Source organism: Haplochromis burtoni, unplaced genomic scaffold (genome assembly GCF_018398535.1).
Source record: "Haplochromis burtoni strain Fernald_Lab_line unplaced genomic scaffold, NCSU_Asbu1 Contig_237, whole genome shotgun sequence".
Classification (NCBI taxonomy): domain Eukaryota; kingdom Metazoa; phylum Chordata; class Actinopteri; order Cichliformes; family Cichlidae; genus Haplochromis; species Haplochromis burtoni.
In genome coordinates, this window is record NW_024582598.1 from 173677 (window position 1) to 190655 (window position 16979).

Here is a 16979-nt window from a genome sequence, read left to right on the forward strand (position 1 = left end):
TCATGGTGTCAGAACTTCTTCAGTGGCATGATAAGGTATCTTTGATGGTCTCACTTTAGTATGGCGTTGGCGGTTGGGTCTATGGGTGTGAAAAAGAGGAGACGTTTCCCTCTGTGTCATGTTTGTGTATGTCCGTGCAGATGTGCGTTCATGGCCCTGGCAGGCCTGTGTCTCTCTGTTTGGCTAACCCCTCCTACGCATGTTGCTCCAACACTGGCCTTTCTCAACCTGCAGCCCACTGGAAATGGCCATGAATGAACACATTCTCTCACTTTCTGCCTGTCTCCCAGTTTCACTTTCTGGCTGTTTGCAATCTTACCCACTGTTTCACTCCCTCACTTTACCAGAGCTCACGGTGACTTTCATGTCTTTCTCACCCCACTTATCTTCTATTGAACACATACACTGAAATCAGGCCATAAATCAAATAATGATCATCTACACACAGTCATATTTCCTTATAAACTCTAACCACTTAGTGAGTTATTTGTTCCTACTTAACAGACAACATGCAAAACCGCATATGTGAGCAAGTTTACAATGGCACAAAAAGTGTGCTTAAAGTATGAAAAGACACTGAGAAACTCTGTGGATTTCATGAATCATTTTTTTAGAAGAAGCTAATATAGTGAGTTTATCAAATATCTTACAAATTACAAGTTATGTAACTACATTGATGTAATAATCCTGAGAATTTAATATTGCTATAACAGGATATTCTTGTCTACACTGGTTAAAAAATAGTAAAGGTGCAATTACCGCAGTATAAATGGTGATGCAAAGCTGAATAGCTGACACCTTTTCATAGTTTGCACTGTATACAGATTATAATAGGAAACTTGCTGTAAAAAGCACAACACTTATCCAAATCTGATTGTCTTTAGTCTTGACTCTGGGCTAGAATAGAATATAAAGCTCTATATCATTAGTCCCTCCTACACTAAATACATACAGGTACTATGCTATTTAAACAAAATGAAATAGAAAAGAATGAATGTAAATGAGTCCTTATACTAAAGAGGTGCTAGATGAAACGTTCAGATATGCTTCTTGCTAACATTTGGTCATGACTTTCTCTTCTTTTTTCCCCTCCTATGTTTTTAAGATGAATCAGTTTTTAACCATTTTGTCTCTGTACTCACTGTGCCTTGTGTTCTCACCTAACACTACAGTGCAGCTTTTTAACGTGTGTTTGTGTGACTGTGTGTATGTAATTGGGTGTTCCCTGGTGGCGGCTCTGGGTCTGCAACCTTCAGAGGACTGAATACAAGGGCTGTGTGTTGTTTGTGTGTTTTGGGGAAGAGGAAATGGTTTGGGCTGTAAAAGGGTGCGGCTAAATTGATGTAATTTTTCCCATTCATCATTTTCTAAAGCAAAAATTAGAATAAACCTTTTATTTCCAATTACTTGAGCTGCATTTTTAGACCTGAAGAGCTTGTGTCCCAACTAGAGGAGAGATTTCTGCAGAATGTTTTTACTGAACCCAACACAAGTCTGGAAAAATAAGGGACAAAATCTGGACACACTTCAGAGAATGTGATATTTTCCAATGCATGTTATACCCCAGGGAGAATTGAAGGAAGAAGTAGAATCCAAGGAAATCTCTCTAAAAAATAAAAAAGGAACAAGGTTGAAAACCAATATTTAAAGCCTGTTATCTTCAAGTCATCAGCCAGCACTGCATTGCAAACAGCCGTATAAATCACTGTGTGGACTCCAGAATTCTTCCTAAACCTATCATGAGTGAACACAGTTTGTCACAGGGTCCATAATTGCCTATTAAATAAATTAAAGGTTCACCTAAGAAAAGTGTGAAAACTTGAACCCATACCCTGGGTTTAAGAGTAGATGGCCATATAGTTTCTCAGTAGATGGTTCAAAAGCCTCTATCCATAATGGTACTACATGGGAGATGCAACAAGGCATGGCTGTCTTATTCATCTATAAAGGCCCCATAAATGCTAATGTATACAAGTTTTGTAGCAGCATATGCCACCATCCATATGATGTCTTTCCTATTTCAGCAGGCAACATTCAGTTCATGTTACAACAGCACTGGTCTATGGAGGAAAGAAACCCTGGTGCTAAACTGGACTATGTTTTCTTATTGAGTAAAAATTGTAAAACAATTCCCAAAAGGTTGAGTGTGGTTATAAAGGTACTCACTGTAAACTCATAAGTTCAAAACGATTATAGCCTCACCAAAATGTAATGCATCCCTCACTCATTATGAGCCACCAGCTGACACACAGATGGATATGTTTAAGTAGCTGCTCTCCTCATTTGTGCAAACGGATAGTAAAGGTCAAGTTACTAACTTAGTTCCCAAAATACAACTATATGTGATTAGCTGTCTATCAAATTGTTACCGGGGGCACCTCTAAATGGATTTCCTAAACATTTTGGTGCTTTACTCTAGAGATAAGTTTTTGTTCTCATGTTCATACCTATAGTAAGTTTAAAATCACGTTTAACATCTTGATCCATACTCAATAATCCAGTTAAAGTAAATCCCAGAAAGATGATTGTGTTCATCATTCTATTTTGATTGTTATGCAACTGTACTGTTTATAAGGTTGGAGAAACCTGCAGGGAGCTGAGACTGAAGAAGTCAGTGATGAAACATTCTCCCACGGTGCCTCCAGATGAACAGAATCAACTTTCTGGGAATCACCAGTTAACGAAACTTGTATATTTAAACACAAACTTCACACAGAACAGGAAGTTTTAACCCAGAACTTCGTAGAGTAAGGCAGCAGTACTAACCACACCTATCTTGTCTAATTTACTTTTTTTTAAATTTGTGTTACGATGGTGGCTATATTAACACAGTCTCATAAAGCATTGTCTTCTAGTCATTAAAAAAAACAATTTTAAATCAAATTCAGAAATACAGTTAGCAATAGTTCCTTTTAAAAGAAGTAGTAAGGACATTGGTAAGCATACCCCAGCTTTTCATTTAACAGGTATTAAATTTAAAATGAACAGATCTTCTTTAAAAACATTTATAAATTTTTATTTAATAGCACTCATTGTTAGTGAAAAATAAATAATGCATTGAATTTTTGTGACTTTCTTGGATTGTATGAATGGGATTCTACTTAAAGCAGGTCTCTGCTTCTAATACAAGGACCCCACAACTATTATGGCCCATCAGGATTGTCTCGATCTCTCCAGAAGGCTGGTTTAGAAGCTGTGACATTTTTCCCCATCTTTCTGCTTGAACTTGTAGAACACTGGGAAAGTTCACTGTGTGTAAACTGTCATCTGGCTTTATGTCTGGCTCTGCTCAGTGGGAGCCCAGGACGTCAAAGAGATACCCTACCACTTCAAAGTATAGCACATAACTTTTGCTAATTGTTTTGTTTTCTTCCCCTCCCTGCCTCTTTCTCCATAGCAGGGTGTGTCTGGACCTCAGTGCTCTAACCCAGCCATGAGCATCATCGGGGCTGAGGATGAGGATTTTGAAAACGATCTGAATGAGGTGAGTGCAGAAAACAGTGGCACATGAAGGACTGAATGTTACTTGATCATCATATCTCAGATAAGTTATTCCACCTCCTTTTACACCTATTTATTTTTGTCTGTCTCAGTACGTGGAAGACCGGTCCAACACCTTTAACCACATAGAGCAGTTGAAGAGTCGGCCGACCCACCTGCTGGTTTTCCTGCAACATGTCATTCTGCAGTTTGACCCTGCTCCCCTGGTGAGAACTCACATTATGCAAGGTCCACTACAGCCAACAAGCTATATGAAACTGAGATAACACAAGCTTCCACAGAGCAGCTGCTGTTAACAGATATTTTTACAAAGTTAGTGACGATAATGATGAGTAACTCTAAATGTAGAGTTAGTATATCACCTTTTAGATATGATCTAATCATGAAATCCAAATCATAATAGTCATCAGTTTCTGTCTGGCTTGTGTGAAACACATGAAACAGCTATTTTGATGTCCACTGTACCTCAGTGTGGATTAAGACTGTTTTACCTATGAGTTCAATTTTACTTTTCAGAGTTAATATTTGGATTTAGGATAAAGGTTAGAATTAGTTGTTGGTTGGGGTTAAATTGGAGACCATGGAATGCATAATACTGATGAGTAACCCCCATGGGAATAGAGAAAAAGGTTTGTTTGAGTGTGTATGTCAGTGCTGATCAAAGGCATGCCTGTCCTTTTCCCTTTATTCTGCATGCAGAGAACATGACCCACCCAGGTACTGTTACACGTTTCACACCCATGATGTGCTCCATCACCCGCCTGCTTTTCCCTCATGTTTGTCACGACATGAGTCGTGTAGTCTGTTAATAAAATATTTGTAATTCTGCAGCATTTAAGAAAATGTGGTTTGCATTAGTGGTTGCGTGGTCAATTTGCTTTGGGGTTATAGTGCGTCCACTAGACAAATGCAGGTTGGGGTATGTGCATGATAATCTCTGGAGGGGACAATAACTACTTTATGGGATACTGTCATTAGGATTCAACTATTAAATTGATTTCAGTCATTTTGTGTTAGACATGTAAGCACACTGAGTCAAACTGAGGTTAGGTTTTTATGTCTGGCATGCCTTTATGTGATGTAGGTGTTTGTGATCTTTAGTGGTCATGTCAAATAAAATTGTGACAGCTGTGGTCATAAATTGGCGCAAGTAGTTATTTTAAAAGATTTTGGAGCTATTCAGTACTAAATAAAATTGTCTTTTTCCCCAATTGTCAGCTCTGTTACCTCCATGCTGAGCTCTTCAAAAACCTCAGTGCCAAAGAGACCAAAAAGCAGTTTGGGGATTTTTACACAACCTTCTTGGACAAGGGTGCAGTAAGTAGCAGACTACTCAACATTTCTGTCTTTTTTAAAGCCGTCTCGATTATCAAAAGTTGGCCCAAATGTTTATACCTTTCATAGCCAAAATAGAGATGAAGATGTAAAGCTTGAAACATTAAATTTATTGCAGACTTCATGCAAAAAAACAAAAACGCAGAACAATTCAGTACAGAGAGGGAATGAAGTCACTCTGATAATTAAATACAAAGTATTTTATACTCTTTATACTCTTTATCTTATCTGTCCTTATTTACCTTTTGCTGTAAATGGAGTTATAATTGCACTGTAAAAAAAATTGATAACCACTAAAATGATTTCTTCCCTCAGGTTCTTTTGGCTCAAGTTCTGCTTGCATGATTTGAAATATACCCATAATAACAGACTGTAGGGTTGGCTCCCTGTCTATGTATTTTTAGATCATTGATATTCTCTTAATTCTTAGGTTTAAACTTATCTTTGAGCTTCTTAACTTCAAGGTTAGTAAGACAAAAGTAGCCTTTGTATGATCAGTACAATATTGTGTTTTATTTTTCTAAAATTATGAATTTACTGAGCTGCTCAGCTTAATAAATAAGATGAACTTATGAGAGAGGAATCCATTGTTTTTGTTTGCTTTGTCTGTACAGTATCTGTCTTGCACACCTGGCCCACATTACTGTCCGTTATATTTGCTCCTTAGAGCTCATGCACTGTACATGTCTATCAGTTGAGTCAAACTCCCTGCCAGCCCGTACAGCCTCACAGCTTCCTGTCAAGATCGTGGGAAAGCCCTGTAGAAGGAATCATCTTCGCTCAGTCCCTCCTTTCAGGGTGAAAAAAGGAGGGACTGAAAAAAGGAGGTTAACCCTCTGTTAACCTATTGACGTAAAGTTGGCCCATGTGGTTATTTTCATGTCAATGACAGAGCTGACATGAGCACAGAGCATCCCCCTTTGGAGTATCTGTTTTTTCTCTTATCTATATTTCCTGTGTTAAAATGCCACCCTGTGGTGACATCTAGCTACTGCATCACAGTGTTTTACAAAACAATCTGAGAATCCATACTGTCAGTCTGAATGTTGTCTGAATCGTATCTCATTTTTCTATTTTTCACTCTGTATCTTTTTGTCATTTGCTTCACATTACAGGTTCTGAAAGTGGCAGTACCAGCTCACGTAAACTCTGAGTTGGGTAAGTTATTTTCCAGTGATGTTTATAGATATAAGTCAGTGCATTGTTGTTTTGTTTCTCTCTAGTTTTTGACTCACTCTTTCCTTTCTCTTTTCCGTCTTCTCCCTAAGATCGATCCCGTCTAGATGTGCTCACAGATGATATCCAAAAGCGCTTTGTTCAGGACATTCAGAGCGTCCAAGTTGCTGAAGTGGCCAAACAGTTGGAGGATTTCAGGTGAGAACTCTACTCAGTCTTTACATACTTTACTAAATTGGCAAGAAGTTTATAAATGCACAACAAGCATCTCACAACATGATTAGAACATCCAGGGTTGGGATTAATGGCTGGTATGTGATCAGGGACATTCTTGAAACTTTGGTTAATTAATTTTTAAAAAATTACTACAATAATAATTACACTTTTTATTAATCTAAAGGTTGGTGTTGTTGGTGTTTCTCCTCACTAAAAAAAAGAAAGCTTCCGTTTGATGATCTGTCTTGTTATTGTCTTTGATACATTTTCAGTGAGTTACTTCAAAACAAGCTGAAAAATAATTTTCAGATTTTGGTCTCAAAAAGTTTATTTTGTTTGTTGTTGGAAATGAGAGTTAAAAGGTGTAACAACACTTATCTGGACACTGAGCTGCTTTAAATTACCATCTCAGTTCTTTTGCATTGTTAACCCAATAACTACAATTCTGCATTACTCAAGTAACTTGAAACAGTTTTTTAAGGTAATTAATTGGATTCAACTTCTAGGTCTAAAGCTATTTATGAATGTTAGTATTTGACAACATTCAACAGTTATGTGAACTTAACATTACTGTGCATATCCTGATTGTAGGTATGTAATTTATAAAATCTAGCCCTCCTCCATTTAGAATTGCAACAGTGACTAATACACATTAGTCACTAAAGGGAAGATTAATACAAAACTACCAGTGTTTACACATAAAGATTTAAATATGAAATCTTTATGCGTAAACACTACAAAAGGTTGTCTTGTCTTTCTCTATTCTATGTTAATGACACCTGTGCTTAGGTAAACAGAAATATGCAGGCCACTCTTTACCAAAATCCATATGAAGCACACTGATCTGACATTTGAGAGCAAGATGACAAAGGAAGGTTGAAGGTCATGGAGAAAAAATGAGTAGGTGATTCTATAATTTAAAAGGTTGCCCATTTTTTGCCCATTTCTCAGTCCTAGATTTATGTGTACCTTTTTAATGAATTAAAAAAACATAATGAACTTTGCAAAAGTCTTGAACCACAAAAGTCTTGAACCACCCCTCATTTTTTATGTGCAAGCTTAAATTGAAATACGGAATATAAGGTAAAAACACAGTTTGAACAATTCAAAGAAACTTGAAAGTAAGTATTTGGTATGACCACATCTATCCTTCAACACTGCGTAAACTTCTTTAGGCGACTTTCTTGTCATTTCTTTAAGTACTCTTCAGGAATGGTCCAAAGCTCTTCTTTGGATGCTATCTGCCTTTTGTTCACTTTTTCACCAAGATGAAGTCACACTGCTTCAATGTTGTTGAGGTCTGACCTCTGGAGAGACCAGTCCATGACTGGTTCTATTGTATGTTTTTCTATCTGGGTGTACTTTTACTGCTTTAGCAGTGTGTTTGGGGATCACTGTGATGCTGACAAATGATGCTATTGCTACTCATACACTTACCAGTTGGTATTACATGGTGGATCAAAAGCTGACTGTGCTTTTTTGTTACTTTTGCACAACACTGTCTTCATTTTATCCTTTTAGTGTTAAAAGTTTGAGATGTTTTTGCTAAACTTGATTCTCTGCTCTTGCTCTGTGTTGCCTAGGCAAAAGAGGATGATGGGTATGACCCTCAGTGAGGCTGAGCTAAATGACGTGGACAGCCACTATCCCACCGACCGTGTCCCAACGGATATGAAGGAGAAGTCTGTTGCTGAGAACCTCCTAGAGAAGATGTCTGAGACACAGTGAGTTTTACTCCACTTTTCAACAAATATTTCAGGTATCCAGCCTCCACAAAGTGAAGTTCAAGTCATTTTCTGCATAGAGATTCTGCTGGATGTGCTTAAAATGCCAACGATTACTAATAATGGGTAACCACTTTACATATTACAATAATTTTTTGTTAGATGTTCTTGGGAGCTATTTTCTCTGCTATTACTTTCTGCTGTGCACATGAAGATGACTGATCTGTTGGCTAAAGCTGGTAGTTTTGTATTAATCTTCCCTTATCTTGCTTCTAAACTTCCTTAAAAGGAAAGCGTTAGCATTAGTCGTGCACAAATCCATTTCCAAACAGCTTATAAAGCAGGTAATTGATGAAATTAAGATGACAAGGGACTTGTGATTGAAACACAACAAAACAGAGCCAGAAAGACATGAGGAAGCAGAGAAGAAAAATGGAGTCAGTAGTGCCACGCTGGCAGGAAGGCTCTCCCCTGGCATTTTGCCAACTGAAGGAGGGCTGGTAGTGGGAGGTGGAGGGGGTAAGATAGCAGAAGAGACAAAGGAAAAGAAAGGGCCAGAGGGTTATCGATGCTGGATAGCTCCTGCCCTGAACACAGTTAAAGAAAGAAAGTAAGAGATCTAGGGGAAAGTTAATCTATCCTTGACCCCGTGGCAAACCACAATGTGTTATCCTCTACAAGAAATGAGTCAGACAGAGAGGGAGAGGAGGCCAGGGAAAGGGGCAGAAGACTGTCTAACTTCATCTTGTCAAAGAGAGAAAAAAAAGATCAGCAGAAATGAAAAGAGGTGCACTGTGCACAAGCAGCACTCATCCTGTGAATATAACCACGATGAGAGTGGAGGAGACACAAAAAGCCTGCAAAGGAGTCTCTATCAAAGACGTGATAATTCAGTTTTGACTCACTCAATTACTATCACACAGTTGGATCTTTATCTCCAGTGCACAAACGATTCATTCAGCCTCACTCCATTCAGTCCTGCTCGCTATTCCTCTCCGGCACTCCCGCACTCAGTCACCCCTCTGCACGCACACACCTCCCTCCATTCTTGACCACAACACAGTGACCTCACCCCATCTGTTTCTTATTGGTCTCTTTGGTGAAGCGAACAAGGCAACCAGTCGATGTGATTGGATTATGCAAGGAAATCCCGAGGAAACCCCTCCCATCCTTTATGTTCATCTCAAAACATCAGTATCCAATTTCCACAGTCTTGCCTGCATGTTGCATCAGACAAAAACATGGTTAAATAGACATTTCCGCTGCGCTGGAGCACTTCTGATTTTGCTTTGCAGGCGGCTGACTGAAGAGACAAAGCAGGGCAGAGAATTTTTGATACTGAGGACAGCAGTTTGGTTTTTCTTTTGCAAATCGCCAAGTGTGCAGATTGAGTTTAAAATTTCTGGAACAGGCAGAAGAGTAGCTTTTGAAGCATCTTTTGCACTTTTAATCTTTTTTTTTTGTTTTAGATTTTGTTTTTCTTTCCTTTTTTGGTGGATTCTTAGAATATGATCAATAGCTGCAGCTCTGACCCCAACAGCATAACAATCAGTTTTGAGTTGTATCAAGAAAAGCTTAATCACTTCAGATTCCACAGGCCTAAAACAGAGTTCATAGTTAGTCGAGCAAGAGAAAGAAAAAATGTTACTTAAAAGGAAGAGGTGAGTTAGATGCAGCATCAGAATTACTTTTGTTGTTTGTTTCTTTGTTTTGTTTTTTCTGTCTACAATAGTGACATCGCTGACACTTGTCTCTGTTCTTTCAGATCAACAGGTGCCTTTGATGAGGATAAATGGTGAGTCAATGGTGTTGTTGTGTATATATATTTTTTCTTCTTTGTGTAGCAGCTTTGACCTCTGCAAGCCTGGGTGTGGTCCGGCCAAACATTTGGCATACTGTTTCAAAATGTATGTTGCTGTAGAAGTATGTTAGAAAATCCAATCCAAAAATATATATTTTTTCTGTATTGTCACTGCACTCGTTTTTATTCTATTTGCATTAAATTTTTCTTTTAATGTCCTTATTAGACAATATATTCTCTTTCTGCATATATTTGACTAACCTTGTCATGCATGCCTTAGTGTCTTTAGGCTACTCTCTAAGGACTCCTCGTCCTCTTCAGTTCAAATTCTTTATTGTACGCCTTGTACTCAGGCGGCAGACTCTGAGAAACTGTGCAGTGTCTGGTAATGTGATGCACTTTTGTTCTATGCACATCCCCAGTGTCTCCTCCCTTTCCTAGCTCCTTTAATATCTCCTCAGCTCTTTGTGTCTCTTTTTTTTCCCTTCCCACTCTTCTGAGCTCCTCCTCTCATGCTCCTCCTCTGGACATCTGCAATTCTCCAACTCCCTCTTTCCTTCTAGTCTTTCATGAAGTTCGTCCTTTTTTTTTCTTTTTTTTTAAACCAAGTGTCTCAACTGTATTACTTGGAGATAGAATAAGCACACTGGTATTTTTGCTGCCATTAATGTGAGGACACATGCGTCTGTAGGGACTTTAAATATAAAATATATATATAGATATCAGATATAGGCAGCACGGTGGCACAGTGGTTAGCACTGTTGCCGCACAGCAAGAAGGTCCTGAGTTCAATTCCACCATCAGGCCGGGGTCTTTCTGTGTGGAGTTTGCATGTTCTCCCCGTGTTTGCGTGGGTTCCCTCCGGGTACTCCGGCTTCCTCCCACCGTCCAAAGACATGCAGCTTGTGGGGATAGGTTAATTGGAAAATCCAAATTGCCACTAGGTGTGAATGTGCGAGTGAATGTGAGTGCGAATGATTGTCTGTCCTTGTGTGTTGGCCCTGCGACAGACTGGCGACCTGTCCAGGGTGTACCCCGCCTCTCGCCCTATGACAGCTGGGATTGGCTCCAGCGCCCCCCGTGACCCTGAAAAGGATAAGCGGAAGCGAATGGATGGATATATAGATATATATTCTGGGAATTTAAGCAAGTTCATTTGTTTAAAAACTATATATTAACACAAGTTTCTTGTTTCTCCACTAGCCAAACCATCTTTAATGCTGTGGTCTTGTACATGAAACACCTCGGGGTTAAAAACAAGGCAGCTGACAGTAAGAAGTCCAAAGGAGGTTTCTTCACTAGAAAGACTAAGGTAAGGTAAACTGACAGCATTGGTATCCTATTAGAAAGCTAAATAAATGCATCAACAATCAGAACAGTGCAAGGCAATTATTGGCCTGCAGTGTTCTTCTTAAACCATTTTGTAGTTGAATTTGTATTTTTTCAGCCTTTTGATCTTATTTTAATTTTACCTTATTTTTTAATTTCCTACCTGGTGATATTGCAGCCCAAGAGTAAGGATGATATCCCAAAGGCCAAAAGCTCAAGAGTGTTTCCTGTTTTACCAAACTGGATGGGTGTGTATCAATTTTTTTTATTTTTCCTGTGTTATAATTAATATACTAAACTATATAATATACTGACTTTTAAAATTTGCTAAGTGATGTTGATGAATAATGTGGATATGAAAATATTTTGTCCTACCCTTCTTTCCAGTTACAGTTGAGTCCAAAATTAAAGTGGATGAAGGTAGTCACTGTTCAGAATCCTCCCCTTCTGCTTTTTAACTTGTAGATTGAGAATGGTACTAATTAACCCGCAAGCATGTGTGCATGTCCTGAATCAGTACAGCAAAGCATGTGGGTGGAGCATTGTTTAATTGATGTTGTGCATTGGAGTGGTTCTTTACAAATATTATACTAGCACTGAGTCTTTAAACACTGAAAATGTCATAAGTTTTCATAAATATTTCCTAATCTAAATGGTTGTTCCTCAACTCTTAGACCTTGTTGGCTAAAATCACTTGTGTGGCCCCCTAACCCATACCCATCCAAATCTCGTAGTTGATGACTTTGCACTTTAACTCAGGATTCCCCATTTGTTTTGTGTCTTGCAGAGACTTGCATTAATCTAAAAAACATTGTTGATATACTTTTTGTTTCAAACCAGTCCTTTTGTTAGCTGCAGAAGTCCTGTCTGTCTGACTCACAAAATCTGCTGTGTGCTGTTTTTTGTTTGTTTGTTTGTTGTTAAGTGAATGAGGTTCTTTGTGGTCATGGTTTTTTGTTTGTTTGGGTTTTTTTTCTTCGTCCTCTCAAGCAGACAGGGATAGAGGGTCAGTCGATCGCAAAGGTCCTGGTGCTAAAACCACCCCGAATGACTCTGGAGTTCCCACTATATCGTTGAACAAGAAGCAGAGTCTAGTCCCTCCTGTGCAACCTGCGGTAGATGTTGATTCCCCAAGCAACAACGCCACCAGCACGACTACCATAGAGGCACACAGTGATGGTAAGGTTGCTCATTGATACTGATGAATGAGATACACCACTGTTGTTTTGGTGTCCCTGTTTAGTATTTTATTGCACTGCCGCTGTCATGGTGTCGTGACATGCTTTTTCAGGAGATTATTTGAAATGATGGTGAAACATTTATCTGGCCAGAAATAGTTTTCAGTTTAAAACTCTTTTCTAAAATGAAAACATGTTGTGATTTGGGCTAAATTCTAACATTCTCCTAAAAGTCACACCCTGACAGTACTAATGTACACAAGATATAACACACAGGCATTTTATGGGCACATAAAAATTGTATCACTATTATATTATACCAGCCTTCAGAGTGATTTGATGTGTTCTTGTAAAATGATTTCCATTATTTCTTTTGCTTAAAACAGAAGGTCAATTTTATTTAACAGAAAAATGCTAAATTTAATTTTCAATTCTTCTAGCTGTCCCAAGCAATCGTTTAGAGCTTCCAACTCTGCAAGATGACTTGCCCTCTGGGCCTGCAGGTGGGCTGATCGAGCCCATCTCGCCCATCTCACCCAGTGACATCCCGCCTGAGGAGCCTGTGGAGAAAGAAAGGTGAGAAGGACGGAGATAGTAATAACAAGTATTGTCTAGGGAGTAAGGTAATATCTGCAGTGTAATGAGTAAGAGATTATAAGCATTTCACAGATTTAGAGATTGTAATCAGATTATAATTAGACTTTATGGGAGACGAATGACCAGGGTAAAGTGGGGGAACAAAATGTGTTTGAATTGCTGAGGCTGGGGCGAGCGTGGTAAAACTCCCCCAGCAGTCTGTCCCTGCTGTGTGCTAGCTTTTGTCATGCTGCCCATTGCTCGCTAGCTAACAGAGTCTTCAGTCTTGAGATGGACCCCGATCAGGTGAACCCAAATCCAGCCTTCTACTTCCAGCACTCTGCCTTTCCTTTCCTCATTCCCTCTCTCCTTTTTCTTTTCCATAATGGCACGTGTGCTCTTTCAAATATCTTCTGTGTTTTTTGTGTCTGCGTCCTTTGCATCTCTTGTTGATGTTTACAGCAGAGCTTTATTGCAGGTTTTGTCGCATATAGACATCCGCTGTGCAATTCTATCTTTTTTGGGGGGGATTGAGGTACATGTTGGCAATAAAAAGGCATATTTATCCATACTTGCATATTTGTGATCATAATAGTGCCATTGCATCAATATTGACTCTTTCTAAGTCACAGCCATTAGCCTTGTTAAGCCAAAGTAAAAGCTTTATAAGAATTTGAATATTGGCAAGTTGTTCTACTGCCAGGCTTGAGACAAAACTTAACACTATGTAATTACATTAATAGTCAAATATAGACACTACATTTAGTTCAGCGTTTTTAGTTCATTAGAGCTTTTTATTTTATGTGCTTTTCAAGGTGTCTCCGTCTGTTGCCATGGTCAGGGCCCGTCCTTTGTCCTGCTTGTCTCCACCGTATGTGGTGTTAAATGTTGTGCCAGGGGCTTTGGCATCGTTTTTGGCATGCTATTCTGACAGAGGTTTTAAAATTAGTTTAGGATAGTATGGAGGGATGTGCTTTTTGAACGTTATGGTTGTCACTGTGGCTTACAATAGTTGTGTAAAGGCGAGTGTGTAACAATGTGGTGTCCCGTGTTTTTGCAGACGGAAGACAAGGTGGGTGTCAGCGCCTTGACAGAGTCATGGACATGCTTCAGGCCTTATACTGATCGCATATCACACAAACACAGAACACAACACTCACATGCACATGCTCACATTGAGCTTCACAGTGCTTTGCAGATACGTAACATAAACATGGTGAAACATTTTTAACCTGCTTGTGAAAGAATTAGCTGATTGTTGAGATTAGCTGGATTTTTTGTTGTTGCTGTTATGCATGTTGTGTGAAACTGGAGAACTGCTGAGATAGCTTAAAGTTGCAAAACTGAAAACTTGTACAGTATAGTCCACAAAGTACAAGCAATGCCTGGCTAGTTTAACATACCTTTTGTAGATTGGCAGTTTAATGCAGTGTATGAAATATACTTTTACTATCTAAACATATGCATGTCATATCATGCATATTTGCTTGTTATCCATTTTCTTTTTCTCTACCTTTTGCTGATGTGATTTATATTTTTGTGTAAATTCTCTATTGATTTATCTCATCCTCTTTATCATCCTAATTACCTATCTTCATATGTACATCTGCTACGTACATCTGCTGTCTTTTCCTTCTACTATGTTTTCTGTTTTTTCTTTTTATTCTCTGGCCTCCCTTTTCCTCTTAAAATCCACACATTTTCCTCTTTTCTTCCTGCTGCTTTCTTTTGTTTCCACCTGTCATTTCTCTTTATTCTGTCTCAAACTGACTCCTTCCTCCCACATCCTTTCCCAACTTCAACCCCTTCAGTAGGAAAGTGGCACGCAGTGAAAGTGCCCGAGTGGACCGACAGTCATCACGGCGGCGTGGCTCTTCTCGGGCCAAACAGTCTCGCTCCCGTAGCGATGTGGACCTGCAGCCACCCTCTTCCACGACAACAACACCTGCCCCGCTCACCCCCCAACACCTCCATCCGTAAGATGGGCAAACCTTCTCTTAATGACTCTCTTCCTCGTGAGGTGCACAGCAGGGACAGACAGGATGTCAAGTTGAAGTAGGAACAGTGCTGCAGTCCGGAAATAATCAGGAAGCACTTTAAAAATAAAAAATAATTTTGAAGGCTTATAGCCACCTGGCTCACCACTGTAAAGATCACTTAGGAGGCATATCTGTTAATATCTGTTAAATATTCATGGAAAATAGTGCTAATTGTGTGGATGAGTGGAAATTATTTAAAAAGGCACATTTCTGTTTTCTCCTGTTGAAATTGATCACTCTGGCACTGTTACTGACTAACAGTTGCCTGACACATTGGCTGCTTTCTAATAGTTGACCTGTGCTGTGAGCATCGGGGAGTGAAGCATTTAAACAGCACTCTCATTTACAATGATAACGAGGTTCTTTAGGGGAACGAGGTCGGTCAATATTGACCGTTTGATAAACATTAAGTGCCCTTTTATTAGCTTAACTTGCTGTTTTCGAATGTAAAGAATTTTGCAGTTTCTTCTTTGATTATATTTTTATACAGTAATAGGAAATGGTGCGTTTTTCAAAGTTTAGATTTAATCTCAATTATTCTTGAATCACTTTAAAGCCAAAAAAATCTCTGTTTTATCTGAGCCATTGCCTGTTATTTATTGGTGAATTATCACAAGCTACTGAAATCGTGTTATTCTCAGTGAACATTTACTATCTAGATTATCTAATGTTAACATGTCCCTGATATGCATTTAGAAAGACCAGCTGTTTCACAACTACTTTTGTTCCACAGCCAACAGCCTCCAGCTGTGCTGCCAGAAAGAGTCGCATAATTTGATAACTGACTGGGCGCATTTCGTGTAAGTTGTAGTTCTTGTTCTGAAGTAATCCCTCTCGCCCCACATTCATTCTTCAGCCCAGAAGGACTAAGTTTTGCTCCAGAGCCTGGCCACTCCCCCACCAGCCCTTTCCCACAGGTGGAGGAGGTGGATCCGCGGCTGCAGGAGTTTGAGTCTGATCCACCCAACTGGAGGGAGCTGGCCTCTCCTGAGGCTCTGTCTAGACTGACCAAGAAGGAGACCAAAATGCAGGAAGTCATAAATGGTAATTAGAGAGAGACAAACAGTTGATGAGACGATAGAGGAGTTTGTTGTATAGACTATATTTAAATTTCCTATTAATCACTCATACTTTTACTACTGTCTTTCCTCTCAGAGTTGTTTACAACAGAGCACGCACATGTGCGAATGCTGAGTGTCCTTCAGGTGATCTTTGTCAGACCATTGGAGAGAGAGGAGCTTCTGACCTCAACTGAGCTGGCCGCCGTCTTCCCCAACCTTGATGAGATCACTGAAATGCACAGTAAGGGCTGCTGCAAAGAAGCATTTGTAAACACAGCCAGACAGCTGAATATAGCACCCTTCCTTCAACGAATATGCCATTATGCAAATAACACTCTTCCTTACTCATTAGTAAAATCACTAACTGCATGTACTACCTGCAATTGAGGGCGCTGTCGTTAAAAAAGCATGATGCTAAATTTGTTCTGGCCAATAGTACCAAGTGTAGATACAAGACGAATGCATAGTGCTGCCTGAATTGCCAACACAGTGTTAGGAAAGAGAATATGCTCAGTATCTACTTATAAGTCAGTTGTCTTTTTCTAACTTTCAATTTCAGGTAACTTCTATGAGAGCCTTAAGAAACAGCGTTTGGATAACAACTTCATAGTTAAATCCATCAGCACCACAGTGCTCAACAGAGTGAGTCGTCACAGTCTTTCACTTCATTTCATCATACAATATTTCTCTTTTCTCTCTGTGCATATTGTACAAAGTCAGTATGTGCCAACAAGTTCATTTTACACAATATTACTGTAAAAATGCAACAAGGATTTTGGCCTTTTCTGCACTTCTCGAGTTTGACTCACTTCATTATTATGATTTTTTTTTTTCCAACTAGCCACAACACAATCTTTAATTGTAATGTTTGTGTGTGCACGTGTGTTTCAGTTTGGTGGTACAGAGGGGGAGTGGTTCCAGAAACTGACAGCAAGGTTCTGCAGCCACCAGTCATGGGCCCTGGACCAGATCAAGACCAGGCAGAAGCGAGATCCACGCTTCAACATTTTCATACAGGTACCACATACACACAAAAATATCCC

General features: G+C 39.3%; 1 protein-coding gene across 1 annotated transcript in view; it reads left to right on the top strand.

The window, feature by feature from the left end:
* The first annotated feature begins 2 nt into the window (after positions 1–2).
* The window catches only part of arhgef1b (Rho guanine nucleotide exchange factor (GEF) 1b), a 33367-nt gene continuing 16390 nt past the window's right edge, over positions 3–16979 (top strand). The window contains exons 1-19 of the mRNA XM_042227013.1: positions 3–35; positions 3398–3484; positions 3594–3707; positions 4720–4818; positions 5952–5994; positions 6105–6210; positions 7812–7952; positions 9718–9747; positions 10957–11065; positions 11261–11330; positions 11470–11502; positions 12073–12261; positions 12701–12836; positions 13897–13908; positions 14648–14812; positions 15732–15919; positions 16031–16177; positions 16496–16578; positions 16828–16953. Of these exons, the coding sequence (XP_042082947.1) occupies positions 3–35; positions 3398–3484; positions 3594–3707; positions 4720–4818; positions 5952–5994; positions 6105–6210; positions 7812–7952; positions 9718–9747; positions 10957–11065; positions 11261–11330; positions 11470–11502; positions 12073–12261; positions 12701–12836; positions 13897–13908; positions 14648–14812; positions 15732–15919; positions 16031–16177; positions 16496–16578; positions 16828–16953 (1911 nt within the window). The remainder of the gene's footprint in view (positions 36–3397; positions 3485–3593; positions 3708–4719; positions 4819–5951; positions 5995–6104; positions 6211–7811; positions 7953–9717; positions 9748–10956; positions 11066–11260; positions 11331–11469; positions 11503–12072; positions 12262–12700; positions 12837–13896; positions 13909–14647; positions 14813–15731; positions 15920–16030; positions 16178–16495; positions 16579–16827; positions 16954–16979) is intronic.